At 48.5% G+C, this 23,512-nt stretch overlaps 1 protein-coding gene across 4 annotated transcripts in view; it reads right to left on the bottom strand.

The window, feature by feature from the left end:
* Positions 1-4,466: 4,466 nt before the first annotated feature.
* The window catches only part of phldb1b (pleckstrin homology-like domain, family B, member 1b), a 315,522-nt gene continuing 296,476 nt past the window's right edge, over positions 4,467-23,512 (bottom strand). For all 4 annotated transcript variants that reach the window (XM_080214763.1, XM_080214764.1, XM_080214765.1 and 1 more), the window contains 5 exons: positions 18,363-18,453; positions 15,189-15,335; positions 14,048-14,267; positions 12,452-12,537; positions 4,467-6,327 (listed from right to left, as the gene is read on the bottom strand). In XM_080214763.1, coding sequence (XP_080070889.1) covers positions 6,187-6,327; positions 12,452-12,537; positions 14,048-14,267; positions 15,189-15,335; positions 18,363-18,453 — 685 coding nt within the window. In that variant the 3' untranslated portion in view covers positions 4,467-6,186. The remainder of the gene's footprint in view (positions 6,328-12,451; positions 12,538-14,047; positions 14,268-15,188; positions 15,336-18,362; positions 18,454-23,512) is intronic.

The raw sequence follows: 23,512 nt of genomic DNA, 5'->3' as shown, positions 1-23,512 counted from the left end.
TGCGTCAAAATCCTGGAACTCCCTCACTAACAGCACTGTGGATGTACCTACACCACAGGGACTGCAGCAGTTCAAGAAGGCAGCTCATCACCTCCTTCTCAAGGGCAATTAGGGATGGGCAATAAATGCTGGTCTATTCAGCGGCGCCCACATCCCACGAAAAATTGAAAGATCATTTCTCTGCAGCCTGGGATCAGGAGTTTTTGATTCTGATCTCTGGATGATTGATGCAGCATTACTAATGAGTCCCCTTTCCTGCATTTAGTTTTGCCTCTGGCAGTTAGCAGATAAAACAACATGTTCAAAAGACAGAATCCCGTCCCATCAGATTCCGAAAGTAACCCCTGTGCATCTCTCTCACTGTTACTGTAAAATCTGATGTAAGAAGTCACTGGCTAGTTGATAAATGTTCCTTCCTGCTCCTCTAATCACAGCCCTGCCCAAACAAACTGCTAATTCAGCAAAAAAAAACAAACACACTCTTAACTTATTGAGTGATTCCTCTGGAGTACTTGGGAAGATAATTAAAATTCTTGACTTGTAATCATATTGATTTGGGAGCAATTTAAAAAAAAACTTGACACCAATCTTCTTCAGGGATGTCACTTCAGAGACTCTTGGTTATAACTGGAATCACAGTAAGAAGTCTCACAACACCAGGGTAGTAAGCAAATAAACTTGTTGCACTTTAACCTGGTGTTGTGAGACTTCTTACTGTGTTTACCCCAGTCCAACGCCGGCATCTCCACATCATAACTGGAAGATACAGGATTCTGTGCTCGGGTTGTGACCCAGGGTAGACAGGAATGTGGGTGGGGATATTTTTCATTTGTTTCTCTTTCTCTCTCCTGCCTAAACCTCAGTGACTGGTATCAATGATTGATAATGGGGCAGCACTGTTGTCTCACAGTGCCAGGATCCAGATTTGATCCTGGCTTGGACCACTGTCTGTGTGGAGCTGCACATTCTCCCCGTGTCTGCGTGGGTTTCCTTTGGGTGCTCCAGTTTCCTCCCACAGTCCAAAGACGTACTGATTAGGTGTATCGGTCAGGATAAATTCTCCCTCAGTGTACCCGAACAGGCGTTGGAGTGTAGCAACTAGGGGATTTTCACAGTAACTTCATTGCAGTGTTAATGTAATGCTACTTGTGACTTATAAATAAACTTACTTATTTGGATATCTATTGTATCTAACTTGTAACACCTGGTTAGAATTCACCAAATGGAATCAGCATAGAATTAAGTGAATACAAAAATACATCAGATTTTACAGTAGCCAGTTATGGCTTTAATATATAAAAGGTATGGGAGGATATGATGTTATAATGTAAATTTACAATCTGTTACATGTGGGAATAGTAATGATGGGTTAGCAAATGTTTCATTTACATAAATATTGTATCTATAAAAGTAACAACTTTTAATTGCCAAATCTGGTAAGAATAATTATTAATCCAACCAGTAAAACAATCCATAATGAACAATGTGATACACAATGCCATGGCAACGGGACTGAAATACGGCTCCTCAACATCCTCAGAATTGATTTTTCCTGATTTTACACAAGTTATAAACAGACTTTGAAAAATCCAACAGATGTTTTGTGTAAATAACTTTGTTTTAAAAAAGAAACTTCACGCTGCTGAAATCAAGGTTTAAAATTTGTATATTCCATTCACGTCTTCTCTCCCAGTCGAAACATTGCCAAGATAACGCACCTTTAAGGTTTTCCAGCATTTTCTGTTTTTGTTTCAGATTCCAGCATCGCAGTTTTTTGCATTTCCCCTCTCCTGTCTGAACGCATCAGCATGAAACTCCACTTAATTTGTAGCAACTTCACTTTTGCATCTTTAAAATACATCGAATTGCAACAGTGAGTAGTGGATATTTTCAAAGTTTCATGAAAAGTTCTGGAACAACTATTGGTTTTCTCCAAACTGGGGTTGTGTCTAAAGAGAATATTTTAGACAATGCAATATAGTGATGGATACAGTAAAGATCTGTCATTGTATAAAACTGGGGTACAGTACTGGTGGGGACAGGTCTGTCATTGTATAAAACTGGGGTACAGTACTGGTGGAGATGGGTCTGTTGCTGTAAAACACGAGAGTACAGTACTGGTGGTGGCAGGTCTGCTACTGTATAACACTGGGGTACAGTGCTGGTGGGGACGGGTCTGTCACTGTATAACACTGGGGTACGGTACTGGTGGGGACGGGTCTGTCGCTGTATAACACTGGGGTACAGTACTGGTGGGGGCAAGTCTGTCGCTGTATAATACCGGGGTACAGTACTGGTGGGGGCGGGTCTGTCGCTGTATAACACTGGGGTACGCTACTGGTGGGGACGGGTCTGTCGCTGTATAACAATGGGGTACAGTACTGGTGGGGGCAAGTCTGTCGCTGTATAATACCGGGGTACAGTACTGGTGGGGACGGGTCTGTCGCTGTATAACACTGGGGTACAGTACTGGTGGGGATGGGTCTGTCACTGTATAACACTGGGGTACAGTACTGGTGGGGACGGGTCTGTCGCTGTATAACACTAGGGTACAGTATGGGTGGGGACGGGTCTGTCGCTGTATAACACTGGGGTACAGTACGGGTGGGGACGGGTCTGTCACTGTATAACACTGGGGTACAGTAATGGTGGGGACGGGTCTGTCGCTGTATAACACTGGGGTACAGTACTGGTGGGGACGGGTCTGTCGCTGTATAACACTGGGGTACAGTACGGGTGGGGACGGGTCTGTCGCTGTATAACACTGGGGTACAGTACTGGTGGGGACGGGTCTGTCGCTGTATAACACTGGGGTACAGTACTGGTGGGGACGGGTCTGTCACTGTATAACACTGGGGTACAGTACTGGTGGGGATGGGTCTGTCATGTGATGCTGGGAGTAATATAATGGATGCACGAACAATATATTCATTTATTCTGACTGGGAGGACTGATGATTAACTCGGAAACAACACTTTTTAATCACAAAGAACCATAACATTGTCTCCTTGTGGGTGATGTTTAGTTTAGCAGAGCAGTGGTTCATTCCGGTCCAACAACGTGAGTAAGGTCAGAGTGCTGGGAGGGAGGGTCTGTACACCCCGTATGGATTAGGGAATGATGCACACATTGTGTCTGCTCCCATATGGCAACCATTGTGTGAGCTCAACTCATATCGACACAGTCTGTGCTGTCCCTGCCTGATGGAAGTTAATACTGCTCAAACCTTTCTCAAATAGAGGCAGAGGATTGGAATAACATTTGATTTTTTTAAATAATGGAAAATTTATTAGTGAGTTTTGCTGATGGAAGTTTCAGGGAGAGTGACACTTTCATACAAACAGGTTCACGCTCTAATGAGCTTCATGTCTTCAGTTTATGATGGAACATTGCTTTCAAACAGGCAGCAAAGGGTTAAACAACCCTGTGCAATTCAATCTGTAACTATGGTAACGCACCTTTAAAAAGAGATTGCTTGATTGTCAATGCATTAATCTGCTGGAGAGCTCAAACTCGCATTGGGATTTAGTTTCCTGTATTTACAAAAGTATTGGTGTGTGTGTGTTTGTGTGTGTCTGTGTTTCTGTGTGTGTGTGTGTGTGTGTGTGTGTATGTTTGTGCGTGTGTTTCTGTGCACACGTCTGTATGTGGAGAGCACCACTTTTTCTACGCGCTGTCGAACATTTCCCATCCATCTTCTCCATTTCCCTTCCAGTCACACACCATTCTGAATATATCACCCTTCCTTCATCATCGCTGGGTCAAAATCCTGGAATATCCTTCCCCGATCAACACTGTAGGCACAACCTCACTGACAGACTTCAAACTGGAGCGGGTGACAGGGATGGGGGTGACGGGGATGGACGGGGTGACAGGGATCGGGGGGTGAGGGGGTGTGACGGGAATGGGCCGGGTGATGGGGATGGGGGGCTGACAGGGTGTGGGGGGGGGTGATGGGTGAGGGGGTGTAATGTGGGGTGATGGCTGAGGGGGTGTAAGGTGGGGGTGATGGGTGAGGGGGTGTAAGGTGGGGTGATGGGTGAGGGGGGTAAGGGGGGGGTGATGGGGATGGGGGGAGAGGAAGGCGGGGTGAGGAAGGGGAAGGGGGGTGAGGTGGGGGGTCAGAGAGGGTGAGGTGGGGAGGGTCAGAGGGGGCTAGGTGGGGGGGGGGTCAGAGGGGGTTAGGTGGGGGGGGGTCAGAGGGGGTGATCAGAGGGGGTCAGGTGGAGGGTTAGAAGGGTTGAGGTGGGGGGGGTCAGAGGGGGTTGGGTGGGGGGGTCAGGTGGAGGGTTAGAAGGGTTGAGGTGGGGGGGTCAGAGGGGATGAGGTGGGGGGTTGTGGGGGTGGGGGGGGTGGGAGTGAGAGTTGGGGTGAAGGGCCTGGAGGCAGTGTTGCAAAACTGGGAGTGAATAATTCCAGGAATGCAAAATGGAATCGGAAACTCAGCTTCAGGCTGAACAAAAATCCAAAGTGTAAAACACAATGTAATTTATTCACACAAATTCTAAACCCACGTCAGCAAGAGTGATTGGTGAGCAATGAGAAACAGGCATCAGGCCTTCCCGTGAGGCACTAAGACCTCTCACTGCTGAACTCACCACACACTCTATCCTGATTGCTTCAAGGACCCACCATCTGAGTGCGAATAACCTATTCAACCACTGGGGCAGTCACACATCCTCACTCGACTTCCAACGGATGGCAATCAAGGAGTGAGGTGGATCTAGCTGTGCCTAGGCCAGGGCACTGAGGCCAACTCTAGCACCACAACCATGTCCCTGGGCTCAAGTGTCAGAGAGCAGGAATACGCCAAGCGTTTGGAGAAGGCTTCTTGTTGCCCTGAATTGGCAGAAGTCACAGAATGTCCTACAATGGCTGATACAAAGGAAGCCATCAACAGGCTTGGTATTCAAGACACAGATAAAGTAACCTCACCAAGGTAAGAACACATTCTCAATTAATGAGGCCAACATAAACTATAAACCAACAAATCTCGCAAATTATTTAACCAATTGTTGAGAAACATTTAAAAGTTTGTTCCAAATTTGGTTTAGTTTCTGTTGGCCATGGTATGATACTGGCAAGTTATAAATAAAGAACAGTTAGATATGGTTACTGTGTATTATGGCACAGAGTAGGAGGCAGAATCATTACAGGGTTCTCGATAATAAATTTTTTAAAAAATTGTCTGCGGAAAGTCTCTATTCTGTTCTCCTCCTGCTCAGGCTGTTGAGGTAAGCTCTACCGTGCTGGGGAGACAAGCCATCCATCAAACTGAGAAATTCAACAACACAACCAGAGCTTAAAATACAACGTTACAAAAGTTCAATCCCTGATTCAACTCCCGAGAAATGCTGCTAATGCCAAAAATCGACCGAGCACTTGGACATCCTGGGCCCAGCATTGAAAAGGCACATGATGGAGTATCTTCCTCCCCGCGAATGCAGGCGGTAGAGCTTCTCCAGTCGATTGTGCGACGGCACTCAGTACAGCTGCCACCAGGCCACACGTGTCTGCTCGCACAAAGAGGGCGCTTCTATCGTCCGCGCGCATTTTTGCAGGTGGTCACCTGGCACAGAGCACTGGGTGATTCTGAACATCCCCAGTCACACATTGAGTCACTGCTCAGGTGCCACAGGACGTAGGGCGTGCTTAGACCTGGCACTCTACCCCTGCTAACGGGGTCTGTGAAGAAGTCCACTGAAGAGGTTCTTTCCGGTTTGTAAACTGCCTTTATTTTTAAGCCGGGGAGTTTAACTTTTTTTTTAATTTTGTACAAATCTTGTTTTCCTCCGTCCATTATCCCATTTGGAAAAGCGAGGACTGGATGGGAGCCTTTGGCAAACGTTCATTCCCTTTTATCGTTTACAGGTGAAGATATTTCTCTTTCCTTTATTTTTCTGAAGTCTTCGTTCCAGCAAAAGCATCATAAAATGATCCATCTGTTACTCGAACTCCGCACGGTGAGATGGGGCTGGTAACACTTGCTGCCCCAATCGGCGTTCAAACAGAGAGAACGAGAGAGAGGGGGAGAAAAAGAGAGAGAGAGACGGGCGGAGAGATAGAGAGAGAGTCAGTCGAGACGGGCATCGCGATCTCCACTGTTGGACAGGGTAGGTCGGTTCTACAAAGGACTGGCTCAACGGCAACTCACTCCACCCAGGAACCCGCTCCTCATTGGCCCCCTCAGCTCATGAACTGTGTGTAGCCCTCGGCACCTGTGACGATCACGTCCATCCAAATCCGCATCGCTTCCGGGGTTGGGGCCACCATGAAGTAGAGTCGGTCGTGCGTCTTCACACAGAACGTCAGGCTTGGATTGGGACTCTGAGAGGGACGGGGGAGACAAGAAAAGGAAAAATAACTCGTCATTTTCCCAGTCAAAGCTCTGGAATAGCTCCCCGTCTGCCCCAGCACTCAGACGATTCACTCTTTGTGCGCACAAAGCCCTGGGGCAGGCCACAACCGGGAGAGTTCAACCCACGTCAGGAAGGTTGTGAGGGTCCTCGGGGGGGGGATCAGAATGGTTCGAGGGATGAGGGGATTTCAGCGACAAGGTTAGTTTGGAGAAGCTGGGTTTGTTCTCCTGGGAGGAAGACAGATTGAGGGAGATCTGTGCAAATTTATGAGTGGATTCGGAAAGGCTTTTGGAATAACTTAAAGATAGACTGTGGAGTGGGGGGAGTAGGATTGACTAGATTGTTTTACAGAGAGCTGGCATGGATTTGATGGGCCAAATGGCCTCACTCCGTGACATAATGAGTCCATGGTTACGAGTTCTTCCTATTCTCTGAACCACTTTTGCAGGTGGAATTAATTATCCAATTCAGCTCGAGACAAAATCTGGGTGGAAACGCCCAGCGCTGAGGGAGTGCCGCACTGCCAGAGGGTCAGCGCTGAGGGAGTGCCGCACTGCCAGAGGGTCAGCGCTGAGGGAGCGCCGCACTGCCAGAGGGTCAGTGCTGAGGGAGTGCCGCACTGCCAGAGGGTCAGCGCTGAGGGAGCGCCGCACTGCCAGAGGGTCAGCGCTGAGGGAGTGCCACACTGCCAGAGGGTCAGCGCTGAGGGAGCGCCGCACTGCCAGAGGGTCAGCACTGAGGGAGCGCCGCACTGCCAGAGGGTCAGCACTGAGGGAGTGCCGCGCTGTCAGAGGGTCAGCGCTGAGGGAGCGCCGCACCGCCAGGGGGGTCAGCGCTGAGGGAGCGCCGCACTGCCAGGGGGTCAGCACTGAGGGAGCGCCGCACTGTCAGTGCTGAGGGAGTGCCGCACCGTCAGAGGGTCAGCGCTGAGGGAGCGCCGCACTGCCAGGGGGTCAGCGCTGAGGGAGCGCCGCACTGCCAGGGGGTCAGCACTGAGGGAGTGCCGCACTGTCAGTGCTGAGGGAGTGCCGCGCCGTCAGAGGGTCAGCGCTGAGGGAGTGCCGCACCGCCAGGGGGTCAGTGCTGAGGGAGCGCCGCACTGCCAGGGGGTCAGCACTGAGGGAGTGCCGCACTGTCAGTGCTGAGGGAGTGCCGCACCGTCAGAGGGTCAGCGCTGAGGGAGTGCCACACTGTCAGTGCTGAGGGAGTGCCGCACCGTCAGAGGGTCAGCGCTGAGGGAGTGCTGCAGCATTGGAGATGTTAAACCAAATGTGGGATTTTTCTGGTTCTGGTGAAGTCGACCACCAGCGGGGGGGTTCCCTCGGGGTAGGGTGGTCAAGCCACACGAAAACCCGTAGAGTTTGGCGGGACCTTCTGGTGGTCACTGCTTTGGGAAAACCTGCCGAGGGGGAACTGGAAAATCTCTGCCCTGTCAAATGGATGTTAAGGATCCCATGGTTTGAAGGAAGACAAAGGGAATTTTCTCCCTGGTGTCCTGCTCAATGTCCATCCCTCAAACAACACCAGTAAAAACAGCTGATCCGGTCAGCGTCACACTGTGGGAGCTTGCTGTGCACTAATTAACTTCCTACGTCACTAAATCTCAACTAGTTCATTGGCTGTAAAGAGCTTAGAGGCTTCCTGGGGTGATGGATATCTCGATGTAAACATAACTCTTTCATCTTTCCTTCCTCAATGATATGGGAGTAGCTTCATGTTCTTCAGCTCTGATTGCCTCATTTACTGTTCCTGACGGTGCTGCCTCATATTTAAATACTCTGCAAACTGGGAATCTTTATGAGCTGACATGAAATGCCAGTCCGTTTCAGTGCTAAAGCTGGGGAAAGTTCTCAGCCCTGAGTGTTGCGTTGTGACTCCAGTCTGGATCGAGTGTCTTTGAGGTCTCTGCGTTCCAATTCTTGGCTATTACACATCCCCAAATTCCACTGCTCCACATTTGGCGGCCGTTCCTTCAGCTACCTAGCTCCGAAACTCTGGAATTCCCTCTCTGCCCCTTCTCTCCTTGTTTAAGATGTCCCGGAAATCTACCTCTTTGACTTGTCCTTACGTAGCTTAATGTCAGAGTTTGTTAGCACAGATAGAATCATAAATCCCTGCAGTGCAGAAGGAGGCCATTCAGCCCATCAAGCCTGTCCCAATAACAATCCTGCCTAAGCCATATCCCCATAGCCCCACTGATTTACCCTAGCTAATCCACCTGACACTAAGGGGCAATTTAGCATGGCCAATCCACCTAACCTGCACATCTTTGGAGTGCGGAGGAAACCAGAGCACCCGGAGGAAATCCAAGCAGATATGGGGAGAATGTGCAAGCTCCACACAGAGTGACCCAAACCGAGAATCGAACCCATGTCCCTGGTGCTGAGAGGCAGCAGTGCTAACCACTGTGTCGCCCATAGCATTTTACATTTTTGCCCAGGACCTTCTGCATGCCAGGCAAATGTGATAACCACTACACCATAGAGACAACTGTAGATTATGTTTCTCATGGAGCACTTTGGAAGCTTTTACACTGATAAAGGCACAATGAAAGTCTCTGTTGCTTTGCTTTTCTACTGACTGGGGTGAACACACTGCCAATTCGTCACCAACCAAGAGGCGCCAGGGTCCCGGGTTCGATTGGCCATGTTAAATTGCCCCTTAATGTCAGACAGACTAGCTAGGATAAATGCACAGGGTTATGGGTGGGATTGTGGTCAGTATTGACCGCTATGGATGGCACAGGGTGGCACACTGATTAGCACTGCTGCCTCACAGCGCCAAGGACCCGGGTTCAATTCCTGGCTTTGGTCACTGTCTGTGTGTGGTTTGCACGTTCTCCCCGTGTCTGCGTGGGTTTCCTCCAGATGCTCCGGTTTCCTCCCACAGTCCGAAAGACATGCTGGTTAGGGTGCACTGACCGGAACAGGTGCCGGAGTGTGGTAACTAGGGTAATTTCACAGGAACTTCATTGCAGCGTTAATGTCAGCTTTAGTTGTGACTAATAAATAAACTTGTAACTTTTACTTTTTTGGTGCCGACTCGCTGGGCCGAGTGGCCTCCTTCTGCACTGTGGGGATTCTATTTTTCTAGAATAATTTCTCCCCTTCGACCAGAGCTCAGATCATCACCTCATTGGCTGGGGCTCATTTCATTTTTAAACCAAACTTGTCACAAAGTCGACTTGACATAAAACAGAGACAAGGCCTCGAAGAGCAGAGAGTAAGGGTGACACACAACACCGAGAACTGACAGTTATACGTACATTGATTCTATGCAGGTTCAAATATCCCTTCTGTCAACAAGGAAGAGAATAGCCCAGCACCAGGAAACGAGGGAAGAAAAGCGGAGAAATAAATAAACCTCTGGAAAGGCAGGTTAGTGATCTGGTTCATTCTGAGCAGGGCTAAAAGCTGCAACTTTCAAACCAAAGCATTGACAGGGTCACTTTAACCGAACCTGCCTCCTGGGAATGGGACAGTTCAGGGGCCAGCTCAGCATCCTACTCTCTGCCTGCTGCGACGCTCCTCTCCCTTCTCCCTGGGGTGGGTGGAGTTGGGTTGAAATCACTCACCGTCTGAGCTAAGAGAGGAGAATGAAGGGGGTTCGCCCGCTCTCTCGCCCATCCTTGCCTGGTTCCATTGCTGTCAGTGAAGGAGGGGCTCTCCTGTTCATGGTGTAACCTCCTCACCACTGAACATCTCTCAGTGCCACCCGTGGCGCAGTGCATCACACTCACTCTGAGGCAGAGGGATTCAAGCTCACAAAAATCCAGATTGGCTGAGGGGGTGCTGCACTGTCAGAGGTGCTATTTTTGTCAGTAAACAATAACTACACCTTAGAAGCACATTACTGGCTGTAAAGCACTTGGGGACATGTCTAGAGTTGTGTAAGGAGCTGTATCAATCTAACTTCTCATTTCATGATTTTATTAAATTCCTCACCTAAAGAGAAAGGTGAGTAAAAGGCAAAGTCGCCAAAGTCCCAGATGAACATCGGCTGCTGTCGAGAGGGGGAGAGCTGGCCAGCGGTGATTTAACCTGAGGGTCACCACACCCCAGGCAAGGGGCAAGGCTGAGAAAGCGGGGCCTTCATCAATAACCTCAGCCAATGGGAGTCTCTTAGCTCAGTGTGCTGGATGGCTGGTTTGTGATGCAGAGCGAGGCCTACAGCGTGGGTTCAATTCCCGGACCGGCTGAGGTTATCCAGGAAGGCCCCGCCTTCTCAACCCTACCCAAGATGTGGTGACCCCACCACCCCCCCCCAGGTTAAATCACCACCAGTCACCTCCTCCGCCGCCTCCCCCCCCACTCCCCTCCCCCACCTTCCTCAAAGGGGAGGGCAGCCTCTGGTCATCTGGGACTCTGGTGATTTAAGGTGGAAGAAGCAGAGGGAGAGGTGAGGAGAATGTTGGGATAAACTGCCTGGGAAAGGTGATGGAACTTGGTCCAACCTTCAAAAGGGATAAATTCTTGAAAAGAGGAGAATGACAAGGCGATGAGGAAAGAGCAGGGACTAAATGGTTAGCCTTTCCAAAGAGCCAATGCCAGCGCGATGGTCCAAGAAGCCTCCTTTTTTGCTGCCTCATCCCAATAATGAGAAACAGACCAGGAGTTTTACCAATCCCGCCTTGACCCGACGGTGAATGTTTGCGGAACATTACTGACTAACTGTGGCTGCCACGAGACAAATACTGCATTCCAAAAATAATTTGTTGGGTGGAGTCTTTTGGGAGTTTTAATGCTGCAATGCCAGTATTTATGTTATGTTCATCATCTTTCCAATCCCTGACCCCTCCACTGGGTTGAGTTGTAGCTCAGGAAATCAGTCCGTTTATTGAGTTTGTGGCCAGCTGTAATAACAGGGCTCCAGTCTATAAAAGGCTGACCGTGTCACGATTCTCGCTTCAGTGGCAAATCATTGATGTAGCTTGCGTTTAGAAAGTTCACGTGTCTATTTTTCTGCTTCTTTGGGATTCAGGACAATGAAACTATTCCAGGACTATTCATGTATCTGTCAAGATGCCTCTTAAACGTTGCTGTTGTGTCTCTGCTTCTACCACCTCCTCCGGCAGCCCATTCCAGGCACTTACCACCCTCTGTGTAAAAGGCCTCTGCCCCTCACATCTCCTTTAAACTTTCCCCCTTCTACCTTAAATCTATGACCGCTAGTAATTGACATTTCTACCCTGGGAAACAGGCTCTGACTATCCATTCTACCCATGCCTCTCATAAACTTCTATCAGGTCACCCCCTCCGCTTCCAACGTTCAAGTGAAACCAAACCAAGTTTGTCCAACGTCTCCTCATAGCTAATACCCTCCAAACCAGCATCCTGGTAAACTCTTGCTGTGCCCTCTCCAAAACCTCCACATCCTTCTGGCAGTGTGGTGACCAGAACTGTATGCAATATTGCAAATGTGACCCAACTAAAGTTCTATACAGTTGCAACACAAGTTGACTATTATTTAAGTAAATCCTTTTTCCAATCTTCTTCATAGTTGTTTTGCTAATGACCTCAGCAAGGGATCTTCACCATCCATGTGAAGAGGCAGCCGGAACTTAGAACCATAGAATCCTACAGTGCAGAAGGAGGCCATTCAGCCCATCAGGTCTGCACTGACCACAATCCCACTCAAGCCTTGTCCCTGTAATCCCATGCATTTACCCTAGCTAATTCCCCTGACACTAAGGGTCGATTTAGCATGGCCAATCAACCTAACCCACACATGCTTGGACTGTGGGAGCAAACGGGAGCACCCGGAGGAAACCCACGCAGACACGGGGAGAACGTGCAGACTCCTCACAGACGGTGACCTGAGATGGGGCTCGAACCCGAGTCCCTGGGCCTGTGAGGCAGCAGCGCTAATCACCGTGCCACTTTGTTGCCCCACTTTCCGACAATGTAGTATTCCCTGCGCGCAGCACTGTGGGAACCAGCAGCTTATAGGCCTGGTGTGGGACTTGAACCCACAACCAGCTGACCCCGAGGATGAAGTGTTGACTGAGCTGGAATAGCAGTAGGTGTGACAGGGTGGGAGAGGGGTACGGGGTTCTGCTACTTTCTCTACTGGTTCCAGAATAGCATTCTTACCTTTGAGGCACTTCTGAGATGGTCGTAATAAACCTCCTCGATGGCTTGAAAATAAATCACTCCCTTTAGTTTACTTTCATGTTTATCTGTCAAAGAATTGCATAAGTTTAATTAAAATGTCCAGGCTGTTCTTTTTACACAAGAGTTTTCATTCTTATCTTATCCCCAATTTCCTTGCCAGATGTGCTGACAGGCCTGACCCGCCGGCAAGAACAGCTGGAAAACCTCAGCCGCAGTGTTTCAACTCCGACCTCCACTGTGTAGAATCTCTCACTTCTCACTCAATCATTGTAGCCCTTGCCTCGTGTATTCCATTCAAAGTCTGTAGATATGGTTAACACCCACAAGCTGCGTGTCTGTGATTCCTCCTCCACTTGAGTCACAACAACTGGAAATGGCACAGAATGCCCAGTGCCTCCTTTATCTGACCCCTTTCAACGTCCGATAGGCTCGGATTGAAAAGGAGCTGCGTGTCTCGCCTAATCCACAATCTCCGGCTCTCTCGATCTCCAGCTCTCTGTCCATTCCAACTGTATGACACACACCATAACACAGCCCCTGCCCTAATAACATCTTACTGACAGATAGAAAAGTGACCCATTTGAGGAGAGCTCTGCTTGCTTCCTCTCGCACAAGTTCTGTGCTCTGGGCCGTCTGTGGTAAGACAGGCTGGAATCCACTGCAATTAGCATTCTATTTACCCTTTGCCTTTTAGCTTTTCACCCACATTGCAGCCACAAGTCACAATGTGCATTTCCCACTGAATTGTCCGCAGGATGTCCACCTACACCCCGTTCAGGATACTCCCTAGTTTCATTTTGGAATTAAAGGGTAAAGAAAGTAAGGCTTTTCCCAAAGCACATGGGCCATCAGTCTCAGCCTTGAAAGTTATAATTGACCCACCCGCCTCTCTTCTCTGTCCCCTTCCCAGACCCAGAAGAAAGAGGGAGATGGAATTAGAGAGGAAGGGGTGATGGAGGGGAAAAAGGAGAGTGGGTGAGGGAGAGGGAGCAGGGGAGGGAGAGGGACAGGGAGCGAGGGAGGGAGAGGGAGCGGGGAGAGGGAATGAGGGGGAGGGAGGAGAGAGAGGGAGGAAAGGGAGAGGGGGGAGAGGGAGAGGGTGGGGGAGAGGGAGAGGGAGGAGAGGGAGAGGGAGGAGAGGGAGAGGGTGGGGGAGAGAGAGCAAGTGAGCGGGAGCAAGGGAGAGGGAGGAGTGAGGGAGAGGGAGCAAAGGAGAGGGAATTCTTTACTGATACTTTACATGAAAAAAATATAACACAGACGGGATTTACCACGCAACCCACTGCGTGTTTCACCCCGGCAGGTGGTGGCCTACCTTCAGCCGATGGTGGGATCATTTGGTTCCATTTGGGCCAAGTGCTGGCGAATGGGATTAGGGTCTTTCATGCATCAGTGCAGACTCGATGGGCTGAAGGGCCTCTTCTGCACTGTATTCCCCGTTGAATGCACCCCTCGATGTTGGGAAAGAGGTTTCCCATTGGTGGAACCAGAGGATCCTGCCAGCATGAATGGCCAGAAAGTTCTGTCCATTTTGTTTCAAAAAAGGAACAATAAAAAAGTGCAAAGGTCACTTACCCACGTAATAAGACAATGTCCGCTTAATGCGATCGAAGACAAACCACCGTTTCCTCCACGATTTGATTTTCCCGCCCATTTTGGTGAGGTAACCCTTACACATCTTCTCGGTGATGGACACCTGGTAACAGATCTCCAGGTTGTGACCTGACGATTCAATGTGAGAGCGCAGGTCAAAATCCTCCTTCCTGATTGGTAGATACCGGGTTAAAGGTCGTGCCTGGAAGGTAAAATGGGAATGGTTCAGTGGAGTTAGAGACGGAACGTCGTTTTATACTTTCCTCGTGAAGAAGACGGCCTCCACCTTGGGACATCTTTCCATCTTTCCGTCATTGAAAAGATTCACATTTCTCATCTTTCTCCATTCATTCCTGCACACATTGGTCGGAATTCTACCGGCCTGCCCGTCACGGGAATCGGAGCAGGTGAGGGGCGGACAACGGAAAGGTCCGTTGACCTCAGGCAGGATTTTCCGACCTTGAGCTGAGCGAGGTCTTAAAATCCCGCACATTGACTCTTATTGGAATGATTAGAACTTACTTCCAGTATGAGTGTTGGGGTAGCACGGTGGCACTGTGGTTAGCGCTACTGCCTCACAGCGCCAGGGACCCGGGTTCGATTCCTGGCTCAGGTCACTGTCTATGTGGAGTTTGCACTTTCTCCCTGTGTCTGCGTGGATTTCCTCTGGGTGCTCTGGTTTCTTCCCACAGTCCAAAGATGTGTGAGTTAGGTTGATTGACCATGCTAAATTGCCCCTTAGTGTCAGGGGGATTAGCAGGGTTAATGTGAGGTTACAGGGATAGGACCTGGGTGGGCTCGATGGGCCAAATGGCCTCTATTTTTACTGTAGGGATTCTATGAAAATCCAGCTCTTTGACCAAATTTTTGGTCACCTGTCTTAATATCTGGCTTGCTGTTGAGTTTAATTTGCTAATATCCTTGCAAAGCACCTTGGGACAGTTTATTACTTTAAAGGTGCTATATAAATGTAAGTTCTTGTTGTTGAAGCTTGGCAGTATTTGGAAGGTGGGAGGTATGATATCCCACAGCTCTGCACCACCGCAAAGCAGGGAGGCTTTATTCCCACTCACTCTGCAATCTCGCCAATAAATAAAGTTACACAATCTGATTGAGCAGATACCTGTGAGAACTGTTTCTCCCGCATCTTCACCTCTTTATCGATTAACTGCTGCCGGTGGTCTGTTTCATCCTGTAGCCTCTTCTCCAGCTCCTCGCGCCTCCTCCGCTCTTCATCAAAGGCCTGGCGACGCATCTCCATCTCTCGGGCCTGTGGGGAGGGAAGGGAGAGGGAGAGAGTGAGGGGAGAGGGAGAGAGCGAGGGGGGAAAGGAGAGGGAGAGGGAGCAAGTGAGAGGGAGCGAGTGAAAGAGAGTGAGTGAGAGGAAGCAGCAGGGGAGAGGGAGGAGAGGAAGAGGGAGAGGAAGAGGGTGGGGGAGAGGGAGCAAGGGAGAGGGAGGAGTGAGGGAGAGGGAAGAGCGAGAGACAGGGAGCGAGGGAGAGGGAGGAGGGAGAGGGAAATAGAGATGGAAGGGAAGAAGGATGGATGAGTAGGGGGAGAGGGGGAGGGAGGAGAGAACATCATCAACATCAGAAATGGACTCACCAACTCAGCCCCAGCCGCAGTGAGTGCTGGCTGGTGGAATGATAAGCGGCAGCAGACACACAGTGAGAGCAGTGCCAGCCTCAAGCCACACACACGGATTTTTATCATCCATTTCTTTTACTGTGGTTGGTGCACCTTCTGGAGTTGCCCACCTCCCAGCACCGAGCTCCCAGCACTGTGGGAATACGCTGTGCTCAGAGTGGGGTTCACATTGAGGACACCAGAATGATTTATCCCCACAGCATTCCCTAAAGCAGCAGCTGCCTGTTTAATACGACACAGCCAGCTGGGGTTTGGGAAGCAGGAACTGGACAATACCCCAGACAAATCATTCCTTTTTATTCAATCTCGGTTCACAAAGAACAAGCTCCAAATGGGGGTTTCTGCTGAAGGGGAGTGTTTGTCATTTGCTGACACTTAATTGACCAGAGTGAATCCCCGCCCACTGTCTCTTAACAATCAAACACTGACACTGTTTTATCAAGACAGGACCCCTCCAAATCCAATGGAATGTGTCATCACCATCTCTGCACTAATCTGTACAGAGGGTTGGAAAACGATAGGTGCGCTTTCTGGTTTTTCACACTGACAGATTCTTCCAGTCCCTCTGGCAGCGCACCTGCTGCATGTGTTTCCTGGCAGTGTGGGGTGGCACCGATGGGAAATTGCATTGCCAGGGTGGAATCACCACATCCCACCGCCGGCTAATGGCGTCCCACCTCCCACCACCAGGAAAAACACTGCAAGGAGGCCAGAGAATCCCAACGGAGAAATACAAACATACACACACACACCCATATACACCCACCTACAGAGATACCAACACACACATGCACACACACATACACAGGCACACATGTACACCTTTATACACAGATACCACATGCATATACACAGATATCACACACACACCCGCATACACACACACACACCCATTTACACAGATCACACAAGCACACTTACACACAAATATCACACATACATGCGCACACACACACACACCCCCACCCATCCACATACACAGATATTGCACACACATGCATATACATAGATCACACACAAACACATATACACAGATCTCAGACACACACACCCATTTACACAGGTATCACACAAATACACACCCCCCCACACATATGCACAGATAGCACACACACGTATCCATATATACTGATACCACACGCACACCCACGTGCACACAAAAACACACACATTTGCACATACCCTTATCACAGATACACCACACACACACACACACACACACACACACGCCACATGTACAAACATAACTAGTGTCCCACTGAAACTTTGGAATTTCTGAAATTTAATCCTTAAAACCAAAGAGGGTCTGAACACTGAACATCTGAATCTCTGCTGGAATTTAAACAGGAAATGAGAGTGAGACATTACTGAAGAACCTGGGGCAATGTGTCCGATTCCAATTGGCCTTTGTGTGTGCCCGGGGGGCACAATACCCGCCCCGCTGTGAACAATCATCGGCTGGAACCGATGTCTGGAAATGTCTAGAAATGAAAAGTTAAATACTAACAAACCCCAAGTGAAATGGAAGTCAGGAGCTTCCTCCCACCTGACTGCATCTCTCCCTACCAGCAGGTCCCTCTATCTCTTTCTCCCTCATGTACTCAGCCAGCGATGAATTTATGCTTTAGTTTCAACCACTCCCCGTGATTGCGAGTCCCAGAGTCACACCACTCTGTGGGTGAAGAGGTTTCTCCTCAATTCCTCAGTTATCAGCGACTCTCTCGTATTTATAACCCTGGTTTTTATGTTCCCCCCCCACCAGTGGAAACAATTTCTCTACATCTACGATAAACACAAAGTACTGCGGGTGCTGGAATCCGAAACAAGAGCAGAAAATATTGGAAAATCTCAGTAGGTCTGACAACATCTGTGGAGAGCGAATAGAGTCAATGTTTAGAGTCTGGATGACCCTTCGTCAGAGCTGAGAGGGAAGAGAGTCAGCAGAGCAGATACGATGAGGGTAGGGAGGGTGGTGGGGAATTGGACAAAAGGACTGTCAGTGAGGAGGCAGAAGGCTAAGAAGGTGCTGAAAGTGTATATTAAGTGATCTGAATGGCAGAGCAGAGGTACAGCTGGGGGTAAAGGACTGCCTGAGGAATGTAGCAGCTGGCCTGAAGAAGTGAGGGTGGGGGTTGGAATCAAAGAATCCCTACAGTACAGAAGGAGGCCATTTGACCACAATCCCACCCAGCCCCTATCCCCATAACCCCATTCATTTACCCTAGCTAGTCCCCCTGACACTAAGGGGCAAGGCAATTTATCATGGCCAATCCACTTAACCCACACATCTTTGGACTGTGGGAGGAAACCGGAGCACCCGGAGGAATCCCACGCAGACACGGGGAGAATGTGCAGACTCCACACAGACAGTGACCCGAGCTGGGAATTGAACCCAGGTCTCTGGCGCCATGTGGCAGCAGTGCTAACCATTGAACCACCCAGAAGAAAAGGGTGAGAGCAACGAAATGGAGAATGAGATGAAATAAAATGAAACAAAATAAATGGAATGGGATGGAGGGGATAGTTGGTGCGCTGATGTGGTTGGACATTCTGGGGGTGGAGGGGGGAGGAAATAGGCTCTGGATTTTACCAATGAAACATTAACACAATTCCTGAGCCTCCTATCAGCTGGGATCCTAGTTTTACTTACCCTTGTTTCCAAAAGCCGCGCCTTCTCAGCCTGCGCCTCCTTTAACATCTTTTCCATCTCCTCGATCTTGGAGACATCCACACCGCTGGCACTTCCCGGGCAAAGATAAAAAAAAAGCAGAAATTAAAATGGGATTTGCGAACACAACTCATCAATTTCAAATACAAGAACTCCAAATTGGGGATTAAACACAATTGTATTCATCGGTTGAGATAACAAGATCGAAGATAAAATCAAAATGGAAAGATGAAAGGGCAAACTCAGGGTTGAAATCGAGGAGCACATTCCTCACATAAAGAGAATTGGAAGTCTGAAAATTTCTCCCCTAATGAGTATCCGTAAAATGACCCGGAAGACAACGGACAGACAAAGTTCCGACTGCTTCACCCACGTCCTTAGGGATAGGGAAGCTGCTGTCCTGACCCAGTCTGGACGTCCATCTGACCCCAAGCCATGGTTGATTCCTAACTGTCCTCTATTGTGTGATTTCAAGAAGAAATTAGATATAACCCTAAAGGGATCAAGGGATTTGGGGACGAAGCTGGAGATCAAGATACTGATGATCAGCCATGATTAAAATGAACGAGGAACAAGATATTAGGGCCGAATGGCCTACTCCTGTTTCTAGTCCCAAAACACAAGATTTGGGTGTTGGGGAAAGGTGGGTTGTGGTAATCTGCAGCTTTAAGACAGAAGGGGGGGAATAAATCAGCCTGAGCCCTTGTTAATTCGCTATGTAAGTCTACAGCAATAATGTGCATTTATATGGCACCTTCTATAGGAACACAAAAAATAAGAATAGGCCATTTGGCCCCCTTGAGCCTGCTACACCATTCAGTTATATCCAACTGTGGCCTTAACTTCACTTTCCTCCTGCTTCTAGTTTCTATGGTTGGTGGTGGGGGGGGGGGGGGGAGCGGGGGGAGATCAGGATATTGAATTCAATGATCAGCCATGATCAAAATGAATGGTGGAACAGGCTCGAAGGGCTGAATGGCCTCTTCCTGCTTCTAGTTTCTCTGAAGCTGTTGTGTCATTTTCGAAACAGGGATGGCGACTGACAACATCAAAATGAGATTGACAGAATCCTTTCTCATGGGAAGTGGGTGTTGGTGGCAAGGCTGGTATTTATAGCCCATCTTTAGTTGCCTCAAGAAGATGGTAATGGTGAACTGCCTCCTCGAACCGCCAGTTTGAGTGTCTTGTTTAGCTAGAGTCAGGCAAGTTGGTATCAGACTGGAACCATGCAAGGACAGCAGGGAGCCTCCACTGAGGGATCAGTAAGTAGTCTCACAACACCAGGTTAAACTCCAACAGGTTTATTTGGTAGCACGAGCTTTCTGAGTGCGGCTCCTTCGCCAGGTGAGGCCTGATAAAGGAGCAGCACTCCGAAAGCTCGTGCTACCAAATAAACCTGTTGGAGTTTAACCTGGTGTTGTGAGAATTCTTACTGTGCCCACCCCAATCCAATGTTGGTATCTCAACATCACGACTGAAGGATCTTTCCAGTGACAATCTGTCTGTTTCATGGTCGTTTTTACTGCTTCTCATTTCTGGATTTAAAAAAAAATTGTAATTCACAGACCAGCATGGTGGGATTTGGATACATTTTCCCATCCGAACCTTCTAAAATCAGCCTGATTCTTGGTTGAATAATGTACCTGGCAGCGGTCACACTTTATCTTAATCCTTATCCCTGTATCAGTCAGGGAGCTCTGGGTTTGCTGGTTCTATCCCCTTTGTGGGAATATACTTCTACTGTTCTTGAACTATCTCTGAAGATGGCACATTGCTCTGTTACTGTCTTGCCAGTTTATCTGGCTCAGATCCTCATCTACCCCATCAAAGTTCACTATCCCCCAGTTAAATATTCCTATCCTGCATCACTCCTTATTCTTTTCCATAGTCAATCAAAACCTTACAATGATCACTGTTCCCTAGACACTTAAATCCATTTAGCCCAAAACATACACAAGAACCAGATCTTGCCCACTCTGCCCTTTTTCACTCCTACTATCCCGATCGATAATTGAAGTCCCCCATTATAGCTATTCCATAACTCTTGCACCTTCCATTACCCAATTCAACTTGCCAATTCATTCAGACTTCAGATGGCACAGTGGTTAGCACTGCTGCTTCACAGTGCCAGGGACCTGGGTTCGATTTCCAGCATGGGTCATTGTGGAGTTTCCTCTGGGTTCTCCCTGTGTCTGTGTTGGTTTCCTCTGGGTGCTCCGGTTTCCTCCCACAGCCTAAAAGACGTGCTGGTTAGGTGTATTGACCCAAAAAGGCATCGGAGCGTAGCGACGAGAGGAATTTCACAGTAATTTCATTGCAGTGTTAAGGTAAGCCATACTTGTGACTAATAAATAAACTTAACTTTATGTTGGCTGGAGGGCTGCTTTGTGATGGGGAGCAACGCCAACAGATTGGGTTCAATTCCCAGATGGGTTGAGATTATTCATGAAGGGCCCGCCTTGTCAACCTTGCTCCTCGCCTGAGTTGTGGAGATCCTTAGATTAAATTACCACCAGTCACAGTGAATGGTCATCTGGGATTATGGCAGCTTTGCCTTGACCAGTTGATATTCCCAGGCGAATACGGCAGGATAACCTCTCTCCCTGGGCCAGTAACTGTCTCTTTTCATGTAGTTATTAAAATGCCGAATGAACTCTCCGCATTTTTTGAAACAGTCCAGAACATGCTTGGCAGGGAAACACTGAAGTAAGATATCTCAGGATGAGAGACAGGTTTCATGTTTTATCCTGTCTATGAATTCTTACTTATTTTGTTTTATGAAACACCCTCCAGTGCCTCAGCAGGTATTGTGTTTGCTGAGGGACAGAGTTAAGGCATGTCTAGGATTTTATATTTCTTGGCTGAATATGACAATTATCAACTGTGTTTGAACATGAATCCCTACACTGCAAAAGCAGGCCGTTCGGCCCATTGAGCCTGCACCTGCAACACTCCCACCCAGGGCCTATCCCTCTATTTACCCCTCAGATTTACCCTGCCAATATACTGACACTAACACGCAATTTAACATGGCCAATCAACCTAATCTGCACATCTTTTGGAGTGTAGGAGGAAACCGGAGCACCTGGAGAAAACCCAAGCAGACTCGGGCAGAATGTGCATTCTCTACACAGTCACAGTACAGAGTTGAGGAGGAACTTCTTCTCTCAGAGGGTGGTGAATCTCTGGAATTCTCTGCCCATTGAAATAGTGGAGGCTACCTCGCTAAATATATTTAAGTCACGGGTAGATAGGTTTCTGATAGACAAGGGAATTAAGGGTTATGGGGAGAAAGCAGGAAAGTGGAACTGAGCCACTTCAGATCAGCCATGATCTTATTGAATGGCGGGGCAGGCTCGAAGGGCTAGATGGCCTACTCCTGCCCCTATTTCTTATATTCTTATGTCACCCAAGCAGGGAATTGAACCGGGGTGACGGGAGCTGTGAGGCAGCAGTGTGAACCACTGTGCCATCCTAACATATCCCTGAAGGTTCCATTATGTGATGTCCTGCCTCAGGCTGGCCCGCCCCCATGCTCCCGACATGTCAGTCACCATGGGGCCCTGCCAACCCACCAATGAGAAAGTGGATAGATTCTTTGTGATTCAGTTGGATGTTTCTTTTAATGTTAAATATTCTTTACCTGCCGCCACAACTCCAACAAACAAAAGTAATCCCAAAAATGTGGGATGGTAGCACAGTGGTTAGCACTGCTGCCTCACAGTGCCAGGGACCCAGGTTCAATTCCAGCCTTGGCTGACCATCTGTGTGGAATTTGCACGTTCTCACTGTGTCCGTGTGGGTTTCCTCCGGTTTCCTCCCCCAATCCAAAGATGTGCAGGTTAGGTTGATTGGCTATGCTAAATTGCCCCTTAGTGTCCAAAGATGTGTAGATTAGGGGGAATTAATGGGGTAAATATGTGGGTTTATGGGGATAGGGCCTGGGTCAGTACAGACTTGATGGGCTGAATCGCTGTCTTTGCAGCGTACAAATTCTATGAAGACTTTTTTTAATAGATAATAATTAATAGTCATTTTCTGCCTTGGACTTTTCTCATAACAGAATCCCAGAAACTAAACCCGATTGCTGGAAACTATGGGTCAATGTGAGCGGGTTGGCAATCCTACTCCATACAATCAGGCCAGAAAGATGATTGGGTAATTCTGCTGTCAATCAAGCTGAGAATGGCCCTGCTAAAGGTCATGATGTGGAGATGCCGGCGTTGGACTGGGGTAAACACAGTAAAAAGTCTGACAACACCAGGTTTAAGTCCAACTGATTTATTTGATAGTACATTCACTAGCTTTCGGGGTTAGTCCCTTACCCTGTGACCTTTAGCAGGCTCACTAGCTTTCGGGGTTAGTCCCTTACCCTGTGACCTTTAGCAGGCTCACTAGCCTAAGGGACTAACCCCGAAAGCTAGTGAGCCTGCTAAAGGTCACAGGGGTTGAATACAGCACGTTAGCCGTATTATAAAACTATCCTCAGCTGACTGCGGTTTGTTGGGGAGATCAGTCTGCGGTACCAGGGAGACTCTGCCTTTGTAATCTGAAGCTTCAATCAAGACCCACTCTTGAGATTTGAGCAAATGACCCAGATCCCTGTGCAATAACGAAGGAACTCAGTAAAGTGCCATCTTTTGGATGAGATGGTCCCCTCTACTCTGGCAGGCGGATGTTAACGGTACCATTTCAAAGAACAGGGAATTCTCTTCAGGATCCTGGCTAATATTTATCTGAGAGCAAATTGAATGCTTAATCTCGTTTATGGAAAATAATACCACAGAGTAACGGTTCATATGAACTTTGTGTCCAGCGTTGTGATGCCCTAACTATATTAGTGATTAGGGATTTAACACAAAAAAAGCGGTCTGCCCGCGTAGATTCAAACTAACACACAACAGGTTTTATTGAAAGAGGTGTTCTCTGCTCTGCACAGAATACAAAACTGAAAGTCAAAGCTGTGCCAACACCCTAATGACATCACCATCAAATCATGTGATTGGCCCTTAGATCAACCTGCAACCCATTTACATAAATAACAAGGGTCCTCTCCTTACACACAACAACTTGCATTTATATAGCACCATTAATATCATAAACCATTCTGAGACCAGTGTTGATGCTATTTT

This window comes from Carcharhinus amblyrhynchos, chromosome 29 (genome assembly GCF_965287045.1).
Source record: "Carcharhinus amblyrhynchos chromosome 29, sCarAmb.v2.hapA, whole genome shotgun sequence".
Taxonomy (NCBI): domain Eukaryota; kingdom Metazoa; phylum Chordata; class Chondrichthyes; order Carcharhiniformes; family Carcharhinidae; genus Carcharhinus; species Carcharhinus amblyrhynchos.
The sequence above is the reverse complement of the archived record's forward strand: the minus strand, read 5'-3'. Positions and strand labels throughout refer to the sequence as shown.